Here is a 20843-nt window from a genome sequence, read left to right on the forward strand (position 1 = left end):
ATGAGTTTGGCGTTTTGTACAATGGGTGATACTCATATATTTCATTCAATCTCGTGGAATTTATCAAAAGAAAGCAATGACTGAATATAGTGTATAGCTCTGAGGTGTACTTCTCCTTCTCAGATTATGAGTCATCGCAGTTTGCTGTCAAACTAAAAGATTAACGTCTTTGGCTTTTGGCTTTTGGCTTTTGGCTCTTGAACATCTCAACTTCATCTTCCTCCGCCATGAAAATCCAAATAGAACCAGCGCAATTCCCCGAAGACGCCGATTCTATCCTGTCGCTGTTTTCCGATTATGCCACATCCCTCGGCATCGACCTCACCTTTCAATCGTTTCAAGAGGAACTGGATTCTCTCCCTGGGAAATATGCTCCATCTCAAGGGGGAGCTCTTTTGATCGCACGGGTAGACACGGGGGTCCATGAATATGATACCGATGGACTAGTCGACACAATCATACCCCCGCAGTTCCCTTCTGCTCTCGGATGTGTGGCACTCCGGCGCAGCTCTGACGGCTGGTGTGAAATGAAGCGTCTGTATGTTCTTAAGGAAGCTCGCGGAGAACGCCTGGGTGAAAAACTCGTCCAAGCGATCCTCGCCCAAGCCAGAGCTCTGGGATACCGCGGAATGCGCCTGGACACCCTACCTGAAATGACAGCGGCACAACGGTTATATCGGAAATATGGATTTGTGGATATTGCACCGTATTATGATACTCCGATACAAAGGACTGTTTTCATGGGGTGTGAACTTTTGTGATCAATGGGTACCTGACCTGGCCTGGATATATTCGAAAAGAACACGGAAATTGTGCCGTCAGTGCAGTGCCGATCACTTCAACCCAACAATATTGGGCTGGCTGATGATATAAGCGGGCCTTCGAAGTACTTCGGTGCTTCGGAACTCTTTTTTCTTGAGTATCGCCGAGCTGTAACCCGCCTTTTACTAGTACGTAGTGCATAGGTGGGGTGTCCTGCGCTTCAGCCCGAAAGTACCGCAATTCAAGACCCGCAGAGACGATCTTCTAGCATTTAAGCATCCACTTCCCCTTGGCGACTCGGAGATAGGTGTCGGGGATATCCAAATTAGGAACCTGGATGAGAGACCATACCGCTATAAATACTGCGTCAGAGATTCGTGACAGGAAGCCAATATGTTGTATATCTAAACCTCCCAAGCGGCTCTTTACCATGACAGCCTCAGATCAGCTTGATGTTCTCGTCATCGGCGCCGGCATTGCTGGTCTCTCGGCAGCTATTGCCCTCGGGAAACAAGGGCATCGCGTTGTGGTATGCCCCTAGAAGCAACTTGCAAGGTTGTTATAGAACCAGTCACTCACCCCACAGCTTAGATTCTCGAAAGATCGGCTTTTTTAAGGGAGACAGGTGCCGCAATTCATCTGCCGCCGAATTGCACTGCCTTGCTACGCTGGATGGGCATTAATCCGGTTGATTTCGGGGGTACATTGCTTCATGAGGTCAGATTTGTGTTTTGTCCCTTGGCGAGAGTGGCTTAAATTGATGTTTTGCTTTCTCCAGATACACCGATATGGATTCGACGGGGAGTTGACGTACAAGAGAGAGTTCGCCGACACTCGTCATCATTGGCAGGCAGTAGGTGAATGAAGAGGACCCAGCCAGGACGATGTTCTAATTTTAGCACAGGAGTGGTACCTCGTGCATCGAGTTGAACTGCACAATCAACTCAAGAAACGTGCCCTTGAAACAGCAACGCTGCACACACGGTGTAGAATCACCCAGGTCAATCTGGAAGGGACTTGCCCATCGGTCACTCTCGATGATGGTCGCACTTTTAGAGCGGATTTGCTCCTTGGTGCAGATGGACTGCATGTACGAATATCAGATGATACGGCGTAGTCCCGTTCTGACTTTTTTATAGTCCCAGATCCGCCAGAGTATCGCCCCGGGATCTCCCTCTCCATACCCCGTCGGCAAGTCATGCTTTCGTTGGCTTCTTCCCACTGATCAATTAAGGCAACATACAAGCACGGTGGGTTTCGTGCGAAACACGGGCGTGTTTATTGAGTGGGCATCTGACGACCGGCGTCTCGTGGCTTACCCTTGCTCTGATGGCAAAATCCTCAACCTTTGTGCCTTTGTCCCTTCGAGTGAGATCCAGGCAGATAACCAAAGTGACTGTAAGGGCTTTCCTTGTTTGGCATAGGAAGGCACTGACAACTTGGCACTAATAGGCTGGCAGGCAGCTGGAGACAAGACTACAATTGTCAAGGCCTTTTCTAAGTTTTCACCCGGTGTTCAGCAAGTCATCGCAAGCGCGGATAAAGACCTCAAAGTATGGGATTTGTACGATATGGAGTCACTGCCCACCTGGACTCGAGGCCGCGCTGCTCTTCTGGGAGACGCAGCACATCCGTTCCAGCCATGTAAGGAACTGAACAGCTTCAACCCGACAAACTGAATGAGTGACATATACTGATAACTCGTTAGACATGGGACAGGGAGCAGCTATGGCAATTGAAGATGCCGTCAGCATTGCCACCTTGCTTCCTTGTGGTAGCACACCGCACGACATCCCCATGCGACTTGAAATGTACCAAACAGGTCGTCGGCCACGGGTCGACCTTGTGCTCCATTACACTCGGATGAATGGGCGCGATGGAAATGATGCAGCCGGCGATAGGATGTCAGGTAGGTTTGTTTCCACAGCCTTGGAATACACTCGGGCTGACAGTGGTAGCTGCGGAAATGGTGAAAATCATGAATATTTGTTTCTCTCACAATGAGATCGAGCATTCTAAAAACTTGCTGGACGGTACATCAGCAGGTCAATGATGGAGGCAATTGCGAGGAAACTGTGGGCAATCAGGAGATAGTCAAAGATAGTGCAGTGTTGACATTGAAACGGTCAAATGGGGATACTAATTGCCCGTTGAAATCTGTCATTATGAGGGTATATGTAAAGGACCCTGAAGGGATGCAATAAATATTATACATAGGAGGTTTTACATATTAAAGTCCGTTGTGCACCTGCAAAAGACATATGAGCTTATTGACAAGGCTTAGCGGACAATGTAAAACCCATTTACGGCAACTTGGCTCTCTCTGAGCTCATCGGTGACCGAGCGAACTCCAACCAGGTGTAGTGGAACTTGCTCTACCAACTTCTGCCCACGGGCGATGATATTGGTATACCCCTCAACCGTGCGATCAATCCAATTCGAGCTTTGCTGAAGGTCTGACATGGCCGGGTGTTCTGCGGCCCACGCGGGGTGAGCCAGAGTATCCTGTACAACAGATGCGTCGTATATATCGGCAAGCAGAGCTGCTTCTGCAGCTGCCGCTTGCGCCTCGGCGAGCTCTTTGTTCGTGGCGCCGGTGGGTGGTGGGACATCAGCGCGTAGGTATCCCAAAACATGAATCTCGATTTTGTTTGTTTGGAGAGGAACATCCTCGAGGAGTCGAATTGCGACCACCCGTTTCGATATTTGAGCCAGATTAACTCTGGTTGCTTGGAGAGGATCTAATGCCCGCACAGACAAGATAGCTGGGCACCATTCATTAGTCGAGGGACCTTTGCTTGACCCGGTTTCGAATCGAGCCCAGCCGAAGAAGTAGCCCCTTAACTGCTCCGTCACCCAGTCGGGCATTCTAGTTAAGCTTAACTTCGGTATATCTTCAGGGTTGTCGGAGTACGGGATTTGATCGGTCTGACAGCGAGCTTTGAATGTCATAGGAAACGGTGGCTGAGGGCCGACATCGATAGGAACCGGATTGCTTCCAACTATTTCTGGCGCTGCTCCATTTATCTGAGGCCGCCCAATAGGGCCTTTAGGGCCATTAATAATACCGCCCACGCGGTTCTCGATACCACTAGACGTGTAAGCCTTTTGGACGGCAGACTTTGTCACCCACGATGGACGAAATGGGGCCGCTTTAGCCTGTAACGGAGCAACTTTTGCTTGAATAGCTAAGGCGGCCGGACCTGCTGCGGTTCGCGCTGCAGTTTGCGCATAAAGGCTCACAACCATAGCCCCAACCTCCAAAGGCAGCGTGCTCAAGCTCGCGCCGCGGATAGAGCTGGGAGCGGTGGACGTAGAGAGCACCCGGAACACGGGACTATTGCCAAGCACCTTCTTCTTGACTCCTTGGCAGAGGACTAGCTGGAAGTAGCCATCGCCTGCTTCGGCTGGAATCCGCACAACGGCGGTTTCACGTAGCTGATGTGTGTCGCGTGGACGGGCTGGAGCCTTCTTTCGGAATTTCTTGATGTCGCGTTGCCAAGCTCGTTCATCATCCGGAGTCACCTGGTCGGCCCTCAACGGCATACCCGGGGTCACATCCAGCCAGCTATCTCGGAGACGGAGGAATGACTTGAATTGCATCCCGGTCTTCCCGCTCCAACCTTTGCTCTGCAGCCACAAGGTGTGTTCAGGTGGTAAAGGGGAATCAGAGAAGATTGATATAGCGACCGATGTAGTGGGTCCACGGTAAAAGACCAGTCCATGAGAATGTCGCAAAATGGTGACATGCTTGTTTGATTCCGTTGGCCGACTGATTAGACCAGTGAGGAAATGCCGAGCTTCACTGTATGCCTTTTGAACAGGTGTCGGCGGAGGAGTTGGAGATGAAGTTGGTCCTGCTGTCCTTGGTCGCGGCAATGAGCCTGGACTTACAGGTCTAGGAGGTGGCGGTCCATAAAGGTCCGTATATGATGGGGGCTGTGATGGGGCCACAAGAGACGGGGTACTGGCAGCATAAGCTGTTGCTTCCCGCTGATCGGCATGCGCCGTAGCTCGTAAGTTCGGGTTTGACACGGGCTTCCGCCTGATATGAAACGAACCTGGTGGATGACCTGGGTTTAAATATCCAGATGACATTTTCTACATGATCCTCGAGAAGCACGCGACTGAACTGTTTTATTTTCAGGGGCACAGCCAAGAATGTTGATTGGCCCGAGCTTGGCTGTAGCCTGAGGCATAAATTAGATGCCTGAGACTGTGTACATCAACAACCTGGGTAGTCCTCAAGAATATGGAGAATACGCAGTAATTCAAGCGGTTTCTACATATCTCCCTCAAACCTATTAACTAGGTAGAGAGAAATGCGAGAAGAATATATGTAAACAAGCCTGCTTAAGGAAGGACATCCTGTTATACCTCCTAGGTAGCCATCTAGGCAGGTAATACGATGAATCAGGTAATCCATGGATGCCTCCACGGCTAGTTAATACCTGGCCCTCCTTGGCTCACAGGATAACAGTTCTAGAGCAGCTGATTGGCAGATGTTGAAGGTTGGTGAATGCGATGAACAATGAAAGCCATGAAGAACGGAACCTTGGAAGGTACCTAGGTATAGATATGTATACTTAAGCGTGAGAGAAGAACTTTGAAGTCTAGAAAAGCTTAAATATACATAGTCGGTAGCCCCTTTAAAGTGAGGCTATTTCTATACTTGCGGCCTGTCAAAACATCCATGGATAATCTTCTTCGAAGCAAAACCAAAAGCACTCACGCTCCAACCGGGGGCTCCGAAGCCGCCAAGTTACATTGACGGAACAATCGCACCTCGTCGGGTTGAAAAGCACCAACCACAGAATGCAGCACACCGCGGTTGTTGAATAACACCAAGTCATTATCCTCCCAGTCATGCGGATACACATACTGAGGGCTGATGGCCGGCCGCTGCAACTTATAGACAATATCCCGCACACGGGTCAAGTCGTCGATCGTGGTTCCATCGGCACAGTGGATACGGCGCACGGCTGAGGGATGGATCTGCAGAGCCAATTTTCCCGTCACTGGGTTTTTCCAGGTCATCGGGAAGACCATGATCTTACCAGGATCGATAGGTGGCAGTTCTGAGTCGGGCAACTCAAGGCCTTCTGAATGCATACCAAGCCCCGTGGATCGGGAATGTGCTTGGCTCATCCAAATGTACCTGTCGTGGCGGTTAGCTGGGTCGGTCATATATATGAGCATATCATAGGAGGTCTTACGGATGGGGGGCATATTCAATTTTGCTCGTCTTCACCAATTCTTTATCCTCGGACGAAAGTAGCTCAAACATCCGCTCGCCACTGACAAAAGCCGTTGTTCCAAGCGGTACATCCATTGTTTCTCCGGTTCCATCATCATATAATAATGTCTGTCGGCGGCCTTTAGGCACACTCACAGCCATAAGCGTGGTCACCTGGGGCGGGTATAGATCGTAGAGCGCAGCATCGATGTGCCAACGATAAAATCGAGTGAACTCATAATCCTTCTCCTCTGGGACGTGATCTTGGTGGAATGTCCGGTGGTGAGGATGTCGTAGGGTGATATCTTTAAGACCCTCGTATGAATCAACGTGCCCGTTTCCAATCACCTGCACTTGTGGCTGGTGAGGCACAGTCTTCAGATCCGGGTGGAGGATGCTTCGCTTCGCATCAATGGTCTTGCCATGTCCATAGTTGTCGGATACTGGGTCGAAGCGCTTGGTCAGCTCATACTGGGCTTTAGGTGATAGCCCTTTCTGGTGTTTGAACACCACGACGTGGTGCTCGTAGAGGGCCTTCCGAATCGTCCCAAACTGCTCCTCTGTATGACCATTAGTTTGTGCTCCTGCAGTTGGTGGGAATCCACGAACCAGTTAAGTTCTCCAGGTCAACACCTTGAATCTCAGCACCAAAGTCAATGCTTGAGCCCGGAGGAGGTTGGAGGGGACGGACGGTAAGTGGCAGCACGGCCATAGTTTCGCTTTCTTCAGATCTCCAAGTTCACAGCTCGAAATATGATGTTCATATGGTGTTTTAACACGATAGTATTTATAGTTCTTGGCCGATACTAAGCGATTTAGTTCTCAAGACCAGGTTGTGAACGGTCAACGGCGTATACCGAATCTTTACCGAATGAGAGGGATGATAGATAAAGAGGTCGGCACTGGATATTTCACTAATGGAGTCGTTTGATAAGCTAAACTCGGAATTACGGGGCAATATTGAGGTGTTAGTTGTTACTGGATGTTACGGGAGATCAGTATGGCGATAAGGTGGGTGAGTAGTGGCAACACACCCGCTCGGATATTTGATGTCATAAAATATTGCCAAGCAGCGCAAACAGATCAAATATTACGAGCATTTATAGACCAACAAACATTCCAGACATGACAAACAAAAACGATTCTCCAGGGCGACATGGGAAGGACCCCCGGAAATCAAGAGTCCGTTACTCACGAGGTCTCCTCACGTTATTATGTATATCACCAAAACTTCCACCAAGGGCCCCGCGGTTTTGGCGGTTGCTCAGCAGCAATAATCTCATCCAAACCAGTGTGCATATCAACTTCCTCCGGGCGCCATGCCCATGGGTCACTCCAATACAGTGCCCGGTGTCCAAGGTACAGAATCAAGAAAGCGGGAATGCCGATATATGCGGTGAAAAAGTTACTCACAGACCATTCCGACGGGAAAAAGACTGTGAACCCATTTATGAGTACCATGAGTGTAGCACCCGCGAGGCCAAAATAAACCCCATGCGGCTGCAGCTTTGATTTGTACGGTTGCTCAATACCCTGTGCTTTGACGGCTTTGCGGAAACGGAAAAATACCACAGAACAGCAGATCCATGAGATGAAGCCAGAGGTGTTTGTGAAGTTGATGAACCAGTTGAACACAATCGAACTGGAGTTGCCAACAGCAAGATAAGCCAATGCCGAGAAGCATGCTGAAGCCGACACAGCCCAGTATGGGACACCCCATCGATTACATGCCTTGAACACATGCGGCGCGTTGCCTGACATAGCCAAAGAATAGAGCGACCGAGAAGACATGTACAGGAAGGAGTTTCCTGCGGACCATGCGGACGTCAAGACGGCAGCGTTCACGATGTGGTCCAAAACGGGAATGCCGGCATTCTGGATGTCGATCACGAATGGAGATGAGCTTACCGTGCCATCGCCCTTGGTCAGACGACTAGCATCGGATGGGCAAATAACACCAATGGCTAGCACACCAAAGATGTAAAAGAAGACCAATCGGTAAATGTATCTCCGGGCTGCCCGGGGTACATTGCGCCGTGGGGACTCCATTTCACCACCACTGATCACAATCAGCTCCGGGGCGAAGATGAACGCAATGGCGCTGGATACTGTGCATTTCAACAAGGCCACGAAGCGGCCCGAATCCCCCGTCATGAGATACGCATTGAATGGGCGCGGGTTATTCCAATAATGAAAGCCCAGTCGCTGACGATTAGGTCCACCGCCCCAGAAGAGGATGAAGGACACCATCAACAAGCCGATCAGAGTGATGATCTTCACCCCGGCGAACCAGAACTCCGACTCGCCGTATATTCGTACGGGCATAAAGTTAAGCGCGATAATGACGACCATCATGATTGTGATCCAAACAGCGATGTTGATAGATCCACTCTGGTCCCAGTATCCAATAACCAGTCCAGCTGCTGTGATCTCGTACGGCACTAAGATTCCGAGAGAGTACCAGTATAGGTATCCCATGGCAAAACCCATACTCCGCGACACATACCGGAATCCATGATAACTCATCGTTCCACCATGTACTGGAAGGTAGGCGCCAACCTCAGCGATGGCTGTGACCAAGCCGTAAACCATGGCCGAGATGAAGATATAACCTAAAAGAAGAGACGCGGGGCCTCCAATAGCCAGGGCTTGGCCGGAACCCACGAAAAGTCCTGACTTGCGTGAGTAATCTTGGTTTTCACAGGTCGTAAACCTGCAGACCTACCAGTTCCGATGGTACCTCCCAGGGCCATTAGCTGAACATGGCGGTTCTTCAAACCACGTTTGGTAGTGGTCGCATAGCGATCGTCGAGCAGATCGGCTTCGATCAAGTTTCTAAGTGCTTTGCCCTTCTCACTGATCGGATGTTGATCACTCCCAAAGTTTTGGGGTTCAGTCTCTATTGTCGCCATCTTGTACGACAACGAAAGGGGAAAATGCTTGATAAAGATGAAAACGATCGACAGGAATATGTGCTATATTTAAACGGTTTTCCACAGGGCAATTTCATCCCGTCCTACAGACACTCTCAGCCACGCGATATTAAACCGCTATATCTCTGATCAATGACTGGTCAATAGAGGGGTCCGTGGCCAGCTAATCATAGTTACACCCGGACAAAGGTACAATCCTGGGGTAAGTCACTGGGCTTCCAGCTGAAGATAAGACTGAAAGATTATGCGACCATATAGGCGCTGATTCTGGTGATATCCATCATTGCGGCGCCTTATATTCCGAACTTTTTCGAGCCCATACCTAGCGCATAGCCAGCAGGGTAGACAGTTCAGAGCGTAGATGAATCAGATAAAAGCAAAGCTTGCAAACCCATGTTGTACGATTATTTTGTTCATCAAATTTCATCATAAGTGGGACCTGGATACATGACAAGTATCGCAGTAGAATGGGAAAATACTCTCCCAAATATGTTGATAGAAAATCTAAAAGATGGCCACTACATGACCACAGCACCGGTCCGGTGACCGGTCCGGGGGGGCACTATCGGCACCAAACCAGAGGGCCCAGAAGGGGAAAAAACGCTGGGCAGAGAGACTGGGCAAGGAGACTAGATAAAGTGAGGTAGAGAGGAATAAAGGAACTCGTATCAGAGAAATGGATGGGAAAACCTTCGGAAGTTGATACTAAACCAGAATAGGAAATACAGTTAAGATCCAACCAATGAATATTCAGCATGTGGGGTTAACGGGTTGTACTAAGCTCAAACAAGCTTGGAATCCCAGGATCACATGCCACCTTCCAAGGTTTGGTAGTGTTGACAACAGCTCAACCTTGAAACAATGCAATATCATAGGTGCACAAGAAAAAAAAGAAAACATCAGATTCCAAGCACTCAAGCTCCCAAATCATGCAGGCAAGAGAATCCCCCGATCCGTCACTGTAAGCCACACTCCGCAAGGGGAAAAGGCCCTCTTATACGCTTGTTGACCAGCCGCCCGTTTAGGTTATGTGTCGGGCCTTTTTCTTATTGACTACCACAATTGGGGAATAATACCCACGGTGGCGGGTGCAACATCCACAACTGCCTGTGCAGTGCATATATCGAACCTTGCCAGAAGGGTGCCGAATGGTCTGCCAAGGTCGTTCGCAGCAACCACACTCACGAGAGCAGCAGCCGCCACGGAGTTGGCAGTAGGTCCGTTCGATATTCCAGAGCTGTTTGGGTTTGTGCAGGCTTTTTGTATACCGATGTACGAGGCGCCCCGGTGGCTTGCGTTCCATGAGTTCTGCCATCCGTTCCAAGTGCTGGAAGTATTCAATATTAAGTAGCCTTAGCTCAAAATTGCACTCGTGAAGCTTCCTCAGAGTGGAAGGTTCTGGCGGGCTTTCATGCTGAACTTGGATTTCGTAGTGGCGAGATATCGAACCGATATGCGTTTCTCTTTGGATGATATTGTTAACCCGTCTTATCTCCTGGCGATGTTCAGATATCCAGTCGAGTTGGATCCTCGCATGTTCTGCTTCTCGGAGCTCTCGTAAGAGCAGTTTGAACCCGTTAGCTTGGACACGGGCTTGATACTTGGCTTTGAGCTGTTTGGTAGTAATGGTGACAGAGGAAAATATCTTATCAATTGCCAAGGTTAGGTATGAAAGTATATGTTGATGAAACAGTTTTAGTGGTTGAATAGCCATCCTGTATGAGGGTGTGATGGAAGAGAACAAGCAGAGGGACCACTTTGAATACCAGCTGGCATACTGATACTTGTCCTCGTACGAACTTTAATGAGTCAATTTGTGAGTTTTCCAAGGCCGCCGCTCAATTAGGCAGCCGGCGTCATTTTGGTATAGGAATATAGCATGCTGATTAATGTTATAGGTAGACAGTCATACAAGGTTCATTTGACCTACATTTTGCAAATCTATCAATATTACACTCTGGATGTAGAAAGTCAAGATGTAGTGACACATAGAGAATAACGTGGCATCTTCCTTTGGAAGACGACACAGGATCGGTCTATAGACTCGGAGAGAACGACAGTTGTCTCAGTTTATGGCTCCAGGTTGTTATGCAATAGTGCTTTTTTGCAACTTTTGTGATTGTCAAATTGTTTAAGTATTACCATATCATTCGGTTCCTCATAGAAGCAAGCTTCTCCCTCTGGTAGCTAGTCTTTCCAGTTAAAAGATGACTACACCCGTGATGCCTTAAGACGAAATCGCTATAGTTAGAAACGGTTGCCGTAGACATGTTCCTAACCATGTCACTCATCTACATATTGTACATCAGCGTCTGACTTGCTTGTAGTTTGGTTGGAATTCAGGTTGTAAAGGTAAATGAAATAAACGTTCTATATTCTATAAACGCAATAGGTATATGGTTGATCCCCTATATGTACAAAGAAAATGTGCACAATAATGCAACTCAGTACTCCAGGCCCAAGATGATATCGTGCAAGTTCATGCATCATGACAAATGCGAATCCAGAACGCAACACCAGTAAAAAAGAAGAAATTGTTGTTTATTCCGAAAGAGCCGTTTGCACTCACGCGTTCTCCGCGTGAAGGGTTCCCTGTGACTTGCGACCGTAGGGGTTCTCATCTGCAATCCAGTCCTGGTGGCGTTCAGGAATCTCGAAGTTGCTGCTCTTCCAGGGAACAACTTTGTTGACATACATCCAGTCAAGTTCCTCGAGCGTGCGACCCTTTCCTTCAATGACGAAGAAGTAGACAACGCCGATAGCTACGAAAAGGCAACCAGCGAAGACGTATCCGTAGGCAAAGTCGATCTCCTTGGTGATGAAAGTCGTGAAGAAGCTGATGAGGAAGTTCCACAGCCAGTTGGTTGCAGTAGCCAGCGCCATACCCTTGGCACGGTACTTTGAGGGGAACAGCTCGGCGACAATAGCCCAGACCATGGGACCCCAGGTCATAGCATATGCCGCAATAAACAGGCAGGCGACGACAATCATACCCTTACCAGCATTAGGGGTGTTGGTAGGTGTTTCCACATCCAGAACGAAATGGCCAATGGAGGCAAAAATCATGAACATGACGAACATCCAGATTGCTCCAAATATCAGGGACTTGCGACGACCGAAGTTTTCCACGACATACAAGCCTCCAAAGGTGGTGGCGAAGTTCACAGCGCCAAGGATGCACTGGGTGACGAAACTGTCCGAGAGACCAGCGCCTGCAAAGATAGTGGTTCCCTATATTCCAGTTAGCACCAAGAAAAATGAAGAAGAAGAGGAACAAGAAGAAGACTTACATAGTAGAAGAAGTAGTTGGCACCGCTGAGCTGCTGCAATGACTGCAGGACCATGCCAAGGGCAATACGGTAGAACATGCAAGGGGCTGTAAGGAATTCATGCCACTTCTGGCCATCAGACTCCGCTTCGAACTGCTCGCGAATCTCGCTCATTTCTTCTAAGATGCGGACGTGGTTCTCCGGGATGCCGTAGAGCTTGGCCAGTGTGCGTTGGGCACTCTCGGCCTTTCCATGGCGGAACTCATAACGTGGGCTTTCTGGGAAGAACACCATACCGCCGCCGAGGACCAGAGCGAAGAGGAAGGTGAGGCCAAGAGTGATGCGCCATTGAGCAGTGCCATCCATGGTGTGAGTACCCAGGTTGATGCAGTAAGCCAAGAAGATACCAAGGGTGACGAACAACTGGTAGCAACTGATCATGGCACCACGGATATGACGGGGGGCACTTTCACCCTGATACATGGGCACAAGCAGCGAGCAGCCACCAACACCGAGACCAGTGACCCAACGGCCAATGACTACCTCGTACCAGTGACCATCGGGGGCGGCAATTTGGACAATCAAGCCAACGTTGAGGATCATACACCAGAGCGAGATGGACCACTTCCGGCCCAACATGTCAGCAACGGGGGCTCCGACCAGGGCACCAATCATAGTACCGACGGACAGCAAGCCGACAATAAGACCGGAGCGCACGGTGCTGAATGAGTAGGAACCATCTGCGTTGAGCTCACCGTACCGCTCCAAGTAGTTGCTCATTTCTTGGAAGCCAGAAATCTGACCCGTGTCATATCCGAACAGCAGACCACCCATCGAAACAAAGAGGGCCATCACCAAGGACCGCATGGTTATCCGAGGGATTGGGGTATCGACACCGGAGGGTCGCATGGGTTTCTCATTGGGACTGTTTTGGAAGGACGACTCGACCGGCTGTTGGGGTGTGATGGACTCCCCATGATGGGAAGACGCTTCGATACCCATGATGTAGGTTGAGTAAGATATATTTCTGTCTGATATTTTCTGTTTTTTTAAGGGTTTAAAGGACTAGAGGACCAGCTCAGAAGAAATATGAAGATAAAAGAGGAATGGAGGGAAATAAGCCCATGGGGAATAGGAATAGGAAACCTCGGGGAAGATGGGGGGAATAGGGGGCTTTTTGTAATCTAGTAACGAAAACAGGAAAAAATAATAAAACACATAGAAGTGGAGAGAGAATTGTGGAGAGGCGAGTTGGGCGAGATGACGATGCTCATGGCTATTGTACAAAGTAGGATGACAACAGCCAACAACCCGGCGGCAGCCGACGTACACAGCCACCCCACCAGGGGGGAAAGACCATACAGGGCAGGTACCAAGTGATCATTGGCTCTGGTTCGCCGTTTTCAAGTGGGTAGCCGATTCGTTCGGCGTAGGCGTCGGAATGTGGCGAATTCAAGCTCATAGGCCAAGGCCGTGCCGAACTAATTCGGGATCAGATGTTTTCGGAGCCGAGAAAAGAGATTTCTCTTGTTCTGTTTTCACGTTGATTTATGTTGTAGGCGGAATATCAAGGGATAACTGGGATAGAGGGATAGATTCTGAATCCGGAAGAAGCATGTGGAAAAAGGAAACCCCGGGAATTCCCCAGGCCTTTCGGGTTGTCTCCGGGTTGTCTCCGGATCTAAGAGAAATTCATTTCCCGATCGGTATCCCGGTGAAAGCATCCCCGAGAATTATCATCTCCAGACATGGAAGGAGGGTTCTGGAGGGGAAATGCGGAGTCTGGGGGGATATGCTAACTACTGTACTCCGTACTAACTCGAGACTACTATCTCACTGAACATTGCTTTTACAAATTGACTATGTATCTACTCCACGTAAAATTTATATGAACCTCAAATCTCCATATGAATCCCGTAAAATATCGGCATCCTGTATAATATAATATTATAATCCCGATCCCGGCTTCCGCGGTCGTTGGTCGCACCTGAGGCGCCACACCCGCCGCCCTACGTCATTGAAGAATTTTCAATTTGTTTTTGTTGTTCCATGTGTAATTTGCTCTCCCATGTAATTTAAATTTTTAATTTGCAGTTCCAAATTCATGGTTTCCCAGATCTATCGCATGATTTCAACATTCTAGAAGATTCCACGGCCCATTTATACAAGTTTCACTGTGTTGTACGTATCCTGAAAATCCAGCCCTTTTAGCCAGCATCCAAATGTTGATGTAGGCAACAGTGGGTAATCTCGCGTAATCTGTTAAATGTGTAATTCTCCCCGTAGTTCCCCGTAGTTTCCCCGATCACAGGAAAGCGCGACTCCATCCGGAGCATGCCGATTGATCCGCCAAAATCCGGCATCCCTCTGAGATACTCGCCGTGCCAAGTCGGGGCGATTCTCGGCCAACATTCCATGGGAGTTCGTTCCGCTGAGTCATTCAGTGAACAGCCCGCCATAAGAGAGATATCGTGACGGGAGATATGAATACAGAAGGCTAGATCGCAGATCTGTCGACTTGAGACATCCCTCACACTGTGCGATCCCTCGGAAGAGCCCGTGAGAAACGAAGTAGAAGGGGCCATATTAAATGGATATAAGCTGCGACTTGGAGCAGTTATTATTATTGTCGGCCCTGCGAGCCGCTTCTCTATGTTTTATCACCGAGTGTCAATGACTTTTCTTCATCTCCCAAGCACAGCGGCTGAAACGCCTTGACCAATTGAGATAAGCGTGCCAAATGCTTTTCTCCGCATTTCCATTTTCGCAGCTGCCCCCGCAATTGCAGTTGGATTTCTTATATACCCCGCGTACTAATGCAAGTGGTTTGGCTAATAGACTTCGGTCCATCAAACACCGAATCATTCCAGTATTGTGAGCGGACTGCCGCCTCGATTGTCCCATAAACAACACGGGAGGCTTGCAATATCAGCACAACGGGCACGTTCCATGGGCTAATATATCCTTTGGTCGATGGAATAATTTCGATTTCCTAATTCAGGGCGGAAGTTCTTCCCGTCTGTATCCCCCTCCTGAGAGAGAGATATATATAGGTGTACACCCACGCATCTGAAGCCAAATAAGTGCACTGCGAAATCTAACATTATGAAAACGCTAGCAATCTTGACTCTGACCGGTCTGGTCTCTGCCCAAGCTGCTCCGTACGCTCAGTGTGGCGGAGGCGGTTATTCTGGCCCTACAACGTGTGGCTCGGGCTGGACTTGCCAATATCAGAATGACTGGTTTAGCCAGTGTGTCGAATGTACGTGTTCTCAGATAGTATGCTGCAAAGCTATTCACTCGACTAACACGGAACACACTAGCGACTAATGGCGGTACCACCCTATCGACAAAGGTCTTGACAAGCACAAGTAAAACGACCACTACAACAAAGGCAACAGCCAGTGCGACAGGGTTCCCCACTACAAATGGACTGGAATTTGAAATCGATGGAAAGACAAACTACTTTGCCGGTTCCAATTCCTACTGGATTGGGTTCCTCACTAACAATGACGACGTGGATCTTGTGTTCGACCACATGTCGGAATCTGGCCTCCGAATCCTCCGAGTTTGGGGATTCAACGATGTCAACACCGTTCCATCTTCGGGGACCGTTTATTACCAACTACTCAAAGATGGAACTGCCACTATCAACACCGGTGCAGATGGTCTGCAGCGCCTGGACTATGTGGTTGCGTCCGCCGAGGCACGGAATGTGAAACTTATCATTAACTTTGTCAACAATTGGTCGGATTATGGGGGCATGGCGGCCTATGTCACTGCTTTTGGTGGCAGCCAGACAAGCTGGTACACGAATACCGCCGCTCAAACGGCCTACCGTGCTTACATCAAAGCTGTTGTTTCCCGTTATATTGACTCGCCTGCCGTCTTTGCATGGGAGTTGGCCAATGAGCCCCGCTGCAAAGGCTGCGACACCTCGGTTCTTTACAACTGGATCAAGTCCACCAGTGCCTATATCAAGTCTCTAGACTCAAAGCATATGGTTGCAATTGGTGATGGTACTTGTGCCCTTCTGATCTCCCCCACGTGGTTAATCGTCTAACTCATCTTCTAGAGGGCTTTGGACTGGACACCGGCTCTGATGGCAGCTATCCCTACGGCTACAGCGAGGGTCTGAACTTCACGATGAATCTAGGGATTGATACTATCGACTTTGCTACATTCCATCTCTACCCCACGAGCTGTATGTACACCCTTTTACTTTTAGTCTAAACTTTGCTAATACATTCACGCAAGGGGGGACCAGCTTTGATTGGGGCAACGGATGGGTCAAGTCCCACGGAGCAGCCTGCACAGCAGCTGGCAAGCCCTGTCTCTTCGAAGAGTACGGTGCCACTTCTGATCACTGTAACATCGAGGCGCCATGGCAGAAGACGGCGCTGGACACCACTGGCGTTGCAGCTGATCTCTACTGGCAGTATGGAGACACGCTGAGCTCGGGAAAGTCGGCCGATGATGGAAACACTATCTATTATGGAACTAGCGAATTCACCTGTCTGGTGACGGACCATGTCGCAGCCATTGATTCATAGCCATCAGGACTGGTGGGGTTGGATGGGAGCAATGGCACAGGTCCATGTCATCAGGAAATGATTAGGATGCGGCTGTATCTAAGCAAGGTGCATGAATTGTATGCCCTTCGTTATGATTTTGAATCAGGTACGTAGGTTATGACATGTAAGTCACGCAAAAATAACTATTTTGATGGGGTATTCATACTTATGTACATGCAACTTATGCAACTCAGTGCTCTCTAGACTAGAATTACTTAGATCGGGCTAGTCTCAAAAGGGCGTAAAGGGTCCGGTGTCGCGATGGCAGGAGAAGTTGTTGCAATGGCGAGGGAAGTTGTTGCAATGGCGAGAGAAGTTGTTGCAATGGCGAGAGGAGTTATTGCGATGGCGAGAGAAGTTATCACAATGGCGAGGAGTGGTCGCGATGGCGAGAGAAGTGGGCGCGATGGTGAGGGAAACTGTCGCAATGGTGAGGGAAGCTGTCGCAATGGTGAGAAAGGTTGTCGCAATGGGAAGAGAAGTTCAAAGTTCAGTGGCTCGGTGTCTTCTTAGGGACTTCAGCGTAGGCTGAAGGCTCAGAGGAGGTTTCATCCCGCTCCACGGCGTCGGTTGGCGGTCCGCGGTAATTGTGGTAGCCCCAGACACCGTACCAGACGGCGGCGATAACAATAAAGCCAGCGAACACCACAGAGGCATAGTTCATGCTCTCCTTGGTGACAGATTTAAGTGTCGGCATGCAGAACAGCGGAATCGCAAGAAGACTCCAGCCTAGAATGGTTAGAACGGTTAGGGGAAACCCAAGCATGTGGTAAAGTTTCGGGAGACGACTCACAAAGAGCAATAACGTTAGCGATCAGACCGAAGACTCCAAAGTTGAAGCTGCCGTTCTTGATATCCTCCCGACCACGGAAGATCAGGGAAACAGCGATCGGGCAGGCATAGCTGGTGGTCAAGAAAATGACACCAACGCCCGAGAAGGCATTGTACGCAGCAGTAGACCCGAAGTAGATCACACCAAGAATGATTTCCACAACCATACCCAATAGCAAAGAGTTGAAAGGAATGTTGAGGGTCTTGTTGACGGTGCTCCACCAGCCCGAGCCGGGAATGCCGCCGTCACGGGCAAAGGCCCAAGTACAACGAGAGGTGGCGGTAACACAACCGACACCGCAAATGATACCCAGCACGAGCAAAGGAACCAGCAGACAGAATGCACCCGCCGAGTTGCCGATGGCGGCCTTGAAGATGGCAGGGGTGGGCTGACCCGAAGCCAGATTGACCAGGTATGTGAGATCGGGAAGCACGAAACAGACGGGGACCAAGAAGAGGAGACCGGCAATACAGTTGATAACGACGGTTCCGACCATGGCCTTCGGGACCATGATAGCGGGCTCGCGGACCTCCTCGCAGAGTCTGATTTATGTGTTAGCAATAAGGGGCGGCTTGAATTAGTGGTTAGACTCACGAGATAATCATGCCGGTCGCCGATGTGGCGTAGGCGGCGTGCAAGAGACCAATGAAGAACGACCACCCCGCGGGCCACCCAGCCTGAGGTTCAAAGTGACCAAAGACCCAGGCGGCATCGTGACGACCTTGCTTGGCAATAGCCAGCAGGCAGACGATAATGGCGAGGAGACCGGCCATGGTCCAGAAGATTGCGAATGTCTTGTTGTAAAACGATCAGTCCTATTTTAGGCAAAGGAGCACGTGCGACACTTACCTCCAACCAGGGCAACCATTTGTTGCCAAACGCCGAGATCGAGTGTGTCAGTAGGGTGATGGCCAAGAAGATAAGGAAGGTATGATAGGCCTGGAAATCATCGGTGATTCCCACCCCCGGTGATTTTTCGAAAATATTGAGACAAGCTACGAAGAGCAAGGCAGTTCCGAAATTGACGGCGAGGGTAATGGTGATGTTTCCTGCGACGTAGGACCAGCCACAGATCCATGATGCAACGCGGCGACACCACAAGGGCGACAAGACGAATGTTTGATAGTAGACACCACCTGCGGTCGGGTAGACCGAAGTAATCTCCGCCAATGAGATAGCCACACAAAGAATCAGGAAACAGACGATCACCCAACCCCAGACGACATTGACTGGCCCACCGGCGGCGAGTGGGTAGTATAGAGTTGTCGACAAGCCGTAGGGAACTGAAGAGAGAATGAAACACATGAAGGTGACTTGCCAGATCGATCGGTTGCGAGACAATTCAGGCTTGTATCCCATATCCTCCAGGGTGCGATCCGCATTCGAGGTGCTCACGCCCTGTTCGACCGTCAGCCCGGAGGGGCGACGGAATCCATCATCAGCAGCCATAAGGAATGAAGCTATTGCGTGATGATTCTGATCTGCATGCGGTGCAGAATGTTGTATGCACTAGGAATAATAGAGAGTGTGAAAAAGAGATGGAGAAATAAGGAATACAAAAACAAAAGATAGCAAAAAAGAAAAAAGAAAAAAGAAAAACGCCACTTCTCGGAAAAACGATGGGAAAATGACCAGCAGATTAAAATGTTGGCGAATGAGATCCACAGAAACCCACCGGGGCCCACCAAGTACCCGCCTTATCCACAGAACACGAGAGCAATCAACTTTAAGCCAATCAAAGTGCGTGGAGAAATAGGGAGATTGTTGGGACAGCCAATGAGAACTCCCCTGCTGCCCAAAACCTGACTAGTGTGGTTCTTGTTTCGAAGCTTTCGAGAAGAAACACGCTTTCGTCATCTTCGAGCTTTAGGTACAACATACTGTTGTACATATGTACATACATGTACCTAGGTAGGGAGTAAATATACGTTTACGGACTACACTGGGGTTAACAGTTTAGCAGAGTATTCCGTATGACAATCCTTAACCTTAAGGTATATAGTGTCGGGCTTACCTCTTAACTCTATTTGCTGAACGGAGTACGGAGTACAAATGCATATATTATGGAACCACCGTTTGAGATGATGTCGGAGGCGTTGGGGGCGCCAGTCTTGAGACTTCTGCCGAGGCCGAAATCCAACTCTCAGGAAATGGTCACCGGGCAAATGAACACCTTACGATTATAGATATTACATGTTTCGCATTCTATAATATAGTCACATTATAGAACCAATGTAGCAACCAAAAATGACGTCCTCAATACCGACGCAGTAAAAGGATCCCCCTGACTCTGCCAGGCTCCGACATTAACCGTGTTTCGATAGGCCATCCCGCAAGTATAGGAATAGCCTCAATTAAAAGGGGGCACCGGCTCGGCGCAAATGTTTCATTGGTCACGTCGAGCTTGGCTCCAATTTTTTTTAGTCAATTCTCTATTCCGTGCATTGAATGTTGGACTCCGGTACGGAGTACATACAACAGTAGAACATAGGTAGTAGTCAAATTCAAATGTCGAAAAATCAGATGGCCACTTTGAGTCTCCTGTGCTGAGAGATTACCTCAGAGGGTAATGAAAGTGGGCGTTCTCTAACCCCTACGCATCCATAGTTCCAACAAGCGGGCGGAGCGACACATTGATGCCTGAGATGTCGGGCCTTGTTCGGGCGGCAGTACTCCGTATACCCGTGGACCAGTGCATCAACACAATACTCGCGATCCAAAATTCCCCAAAATTCCCCACCACCTTACGACACAAGGTGAATGTCTCTATAATTCTATCCACTCCAATGATCGAGTTAAACTCTGGGTGCCCGTTAGGCCCATGGGTTGCTTCTCAGTGTAACGTGCACCCCAAGCTTACTGTTGCTAGGTGTGTCTGATCTACGTCCACCATCACGATCATAGCGAGAGTGTATAGGCGCGTCATAAGAGAGCCTGCGGGTTGGACATATGCATGGATGAATAAAGCATACGAGGCGTGGTAGCCAAAGGTTTGCGCAGATTCATAGTAGTCTCCGAGTCCTCGACGACTCTTACTCCTTCCCAATTGGGACTCTCGCCAAAAAAAAAAAGTAAACGACCATGTCAGGCTATCTGGACGGTCGGCTTTGGACGGCTTTAGGCGCTCCAAGTCTCGGGCCTAGTGAGATGAGTGCGTCCATTCTCGTGACCTTAGATAGGCGATCAAGTACAGATAGGAGACATACATGACATAGACTAGGCTGCGAATTCCGGATT

General features: G+C 49.3%; 9 protein-coding genes across 9 annotated transcripts; 3 read left to right on the top strand and 6 right to left on the bottom strand.

The window, feature by feature from the left end:
* Positions 1-227: 227 nt before the first annotated feature.
* Positions 228-761, top strand: N7525_007945 (GNAT family N-acetyltransferase; the record flags this gene model as incomplete). Its single annotated transcript, XM_002568367.1, has 1 exon — positions 228-761. One exon carries the CDS (start codon positions 228-230, stop codon positions 759-761), a length of 534 nt encoding a protein of 177 aa, XP_002568413.1.
* Positions 762-1192: 431 nt separating this feature from the next.
* N7525_007946 (uncharacterized protein) lies at positions 1193-2815 on the top strand (the record flags this gene model as incomplete). Its single annotated transcript, XM_002568369.2, has 8 exons — positions 1193-1291; positions 1354-1479; positions 1541-1615; positions 1667-1852; positions 1902-2160; positions 2215-2406; positions 2471-2671; positions 2715-2815. 8 exons carry the CDS (start codon positions 1193-1195, stop codon positions 2813-2815), a joined length of 1239 nt encoding a protein of 412 aa, XP_002568415.2.
* Positions 2816-3042: 227 nt separating this feature from the next.
* On the bottom strand, positions 3043-4860 carry N7525_007947 (LipA and NB-ARC domain protein; the record flags this gene model as incomplete). The annotated part of the gene is made up of 1 exon (XM_002568370.1): positions 3043-4860. The coding sequence occupies one exon, from the start codon at positions 4858-4860 to the stop codon at positions 3043-3045; it is 1818 nt and encodes a 605-aa protein (XP_002568416.1).
* A 636-nt stretch (positions 4861-5496) lies between these two features.
* On the bottom strand, positions 5497-6710 carry N7525_007948 (TauD/TfdA dioxygenase family protein; the record flags this gene model as incomplete). Its single annotated transcript, XM_002568371.2, has 3 exons — positions 5497-5920; positions 5979-6558; positions 6608-6710. Coding segments are annotated over 3 exons (1107 nt in total), but the record flags the coding sequence as incomplete, so codon positions are not given.
* A 509-nt stretch (positions 6711-7219) lies between these two features.
* Positions 7220-8910, bottom strand: N7525_007949 (proline permease PrnB; the record flags this gene model as incomplete). Its single annotated transcript, XM_002568372.2, has 2 exons — positions 7220-8670; positions 8724-8910. 2 exons carry the CDS (start codon positions 8908-8910, stop codon positions 7220-7222), a joined length of 1638 nt encoding a protein of 545 aa, XP_002568418.2.
* Positions 8911-9984: 1074 nt separating this feature from the next.
* On the bottom strand, positions 9985-10645 carry N7525_007950 (uncharacterized protein; the record flags this gene model as incomplete). The annotated part of the gene is made up of 2 exons (XM_061214255.1): positions 9985-10168; positions 10200-10645. 2 exons carry the CDS (start codon positions 10643-10645, stop codon positions 9985-9987), a joined length of 630 nt encoding a protein of 209 aa, XP_061068686.1.
* An 851-nt stretch (positions 10646-11496) lies between these two features.
* N7525_007951 (sugar porter family MFS transporter) lies at positions 11497-13202 on the bottom strand (the record flags this gene model as incomplete). The annotated part of the gene is made up of 2 exons (XM_002568374.2): positions 11497-12162; positions 12222-13202. 2 exons carry the CDS (start codon positions 13200-13202, stop codon positions 11497-11499), a joined length of 1647 nt encoding a protein of 548 aa, XP_002568420.1.
* A 2103-nt stretch (positions 13203-15305) lies between these two features.
* Positions 15306-16753, top strand: N7525_007952 (uncharacterized protein; the record flags this gene model as incomplete). Its single annotated transcript, XM_002568375.1, has 4 exons — positions 15306-15462; positions 15524-16219; positions 16276-16404; positions 16458-16753. 4 exons carry the CDS (start codon positions 15306-15308, stop codon positions 16751-16753), a joined length of 1278 nt encoding a protein of 425 aa, XP_002568421.1.
* A 511-nt stretch (positions 16754-17264) lies between these two features.
* On the bottom strand, positions 17265-19055 carry N7525_007953 (putative amino acid permease; the record flags this gene model as incomplete). Its single annotated transcript, XM_002568376.1, has 4 exons — positions 17265-17503; positions 17568-18148; positions 18201-18400; positions 18456-19055. The coding sequence occupies 4 exons, from the start codon at positions 19053-19055 to the stop codon at positions 17265-17267; spliced, it is 1620 nt and encodes a 539-aa protein (XP_002568422.1).
* Between the last annotated feature and the right edge of the window lie 1788 nt (positions 19056-20843).

Source organism: Penicillium rubens (assembly GCF_028828025.1).
Source record: "Penicillium rubens strain IBT 27055 chromosome Unknown utg000003l_segment0_segment0, whole genome shotgun sequence".
Lineage (NCBI taxonomy): Eukaryota > Fungi > Ascomycota > Eurotiomycetes > Eurotiales > Aspergillaceae > Penicillium > Penicillium rubens.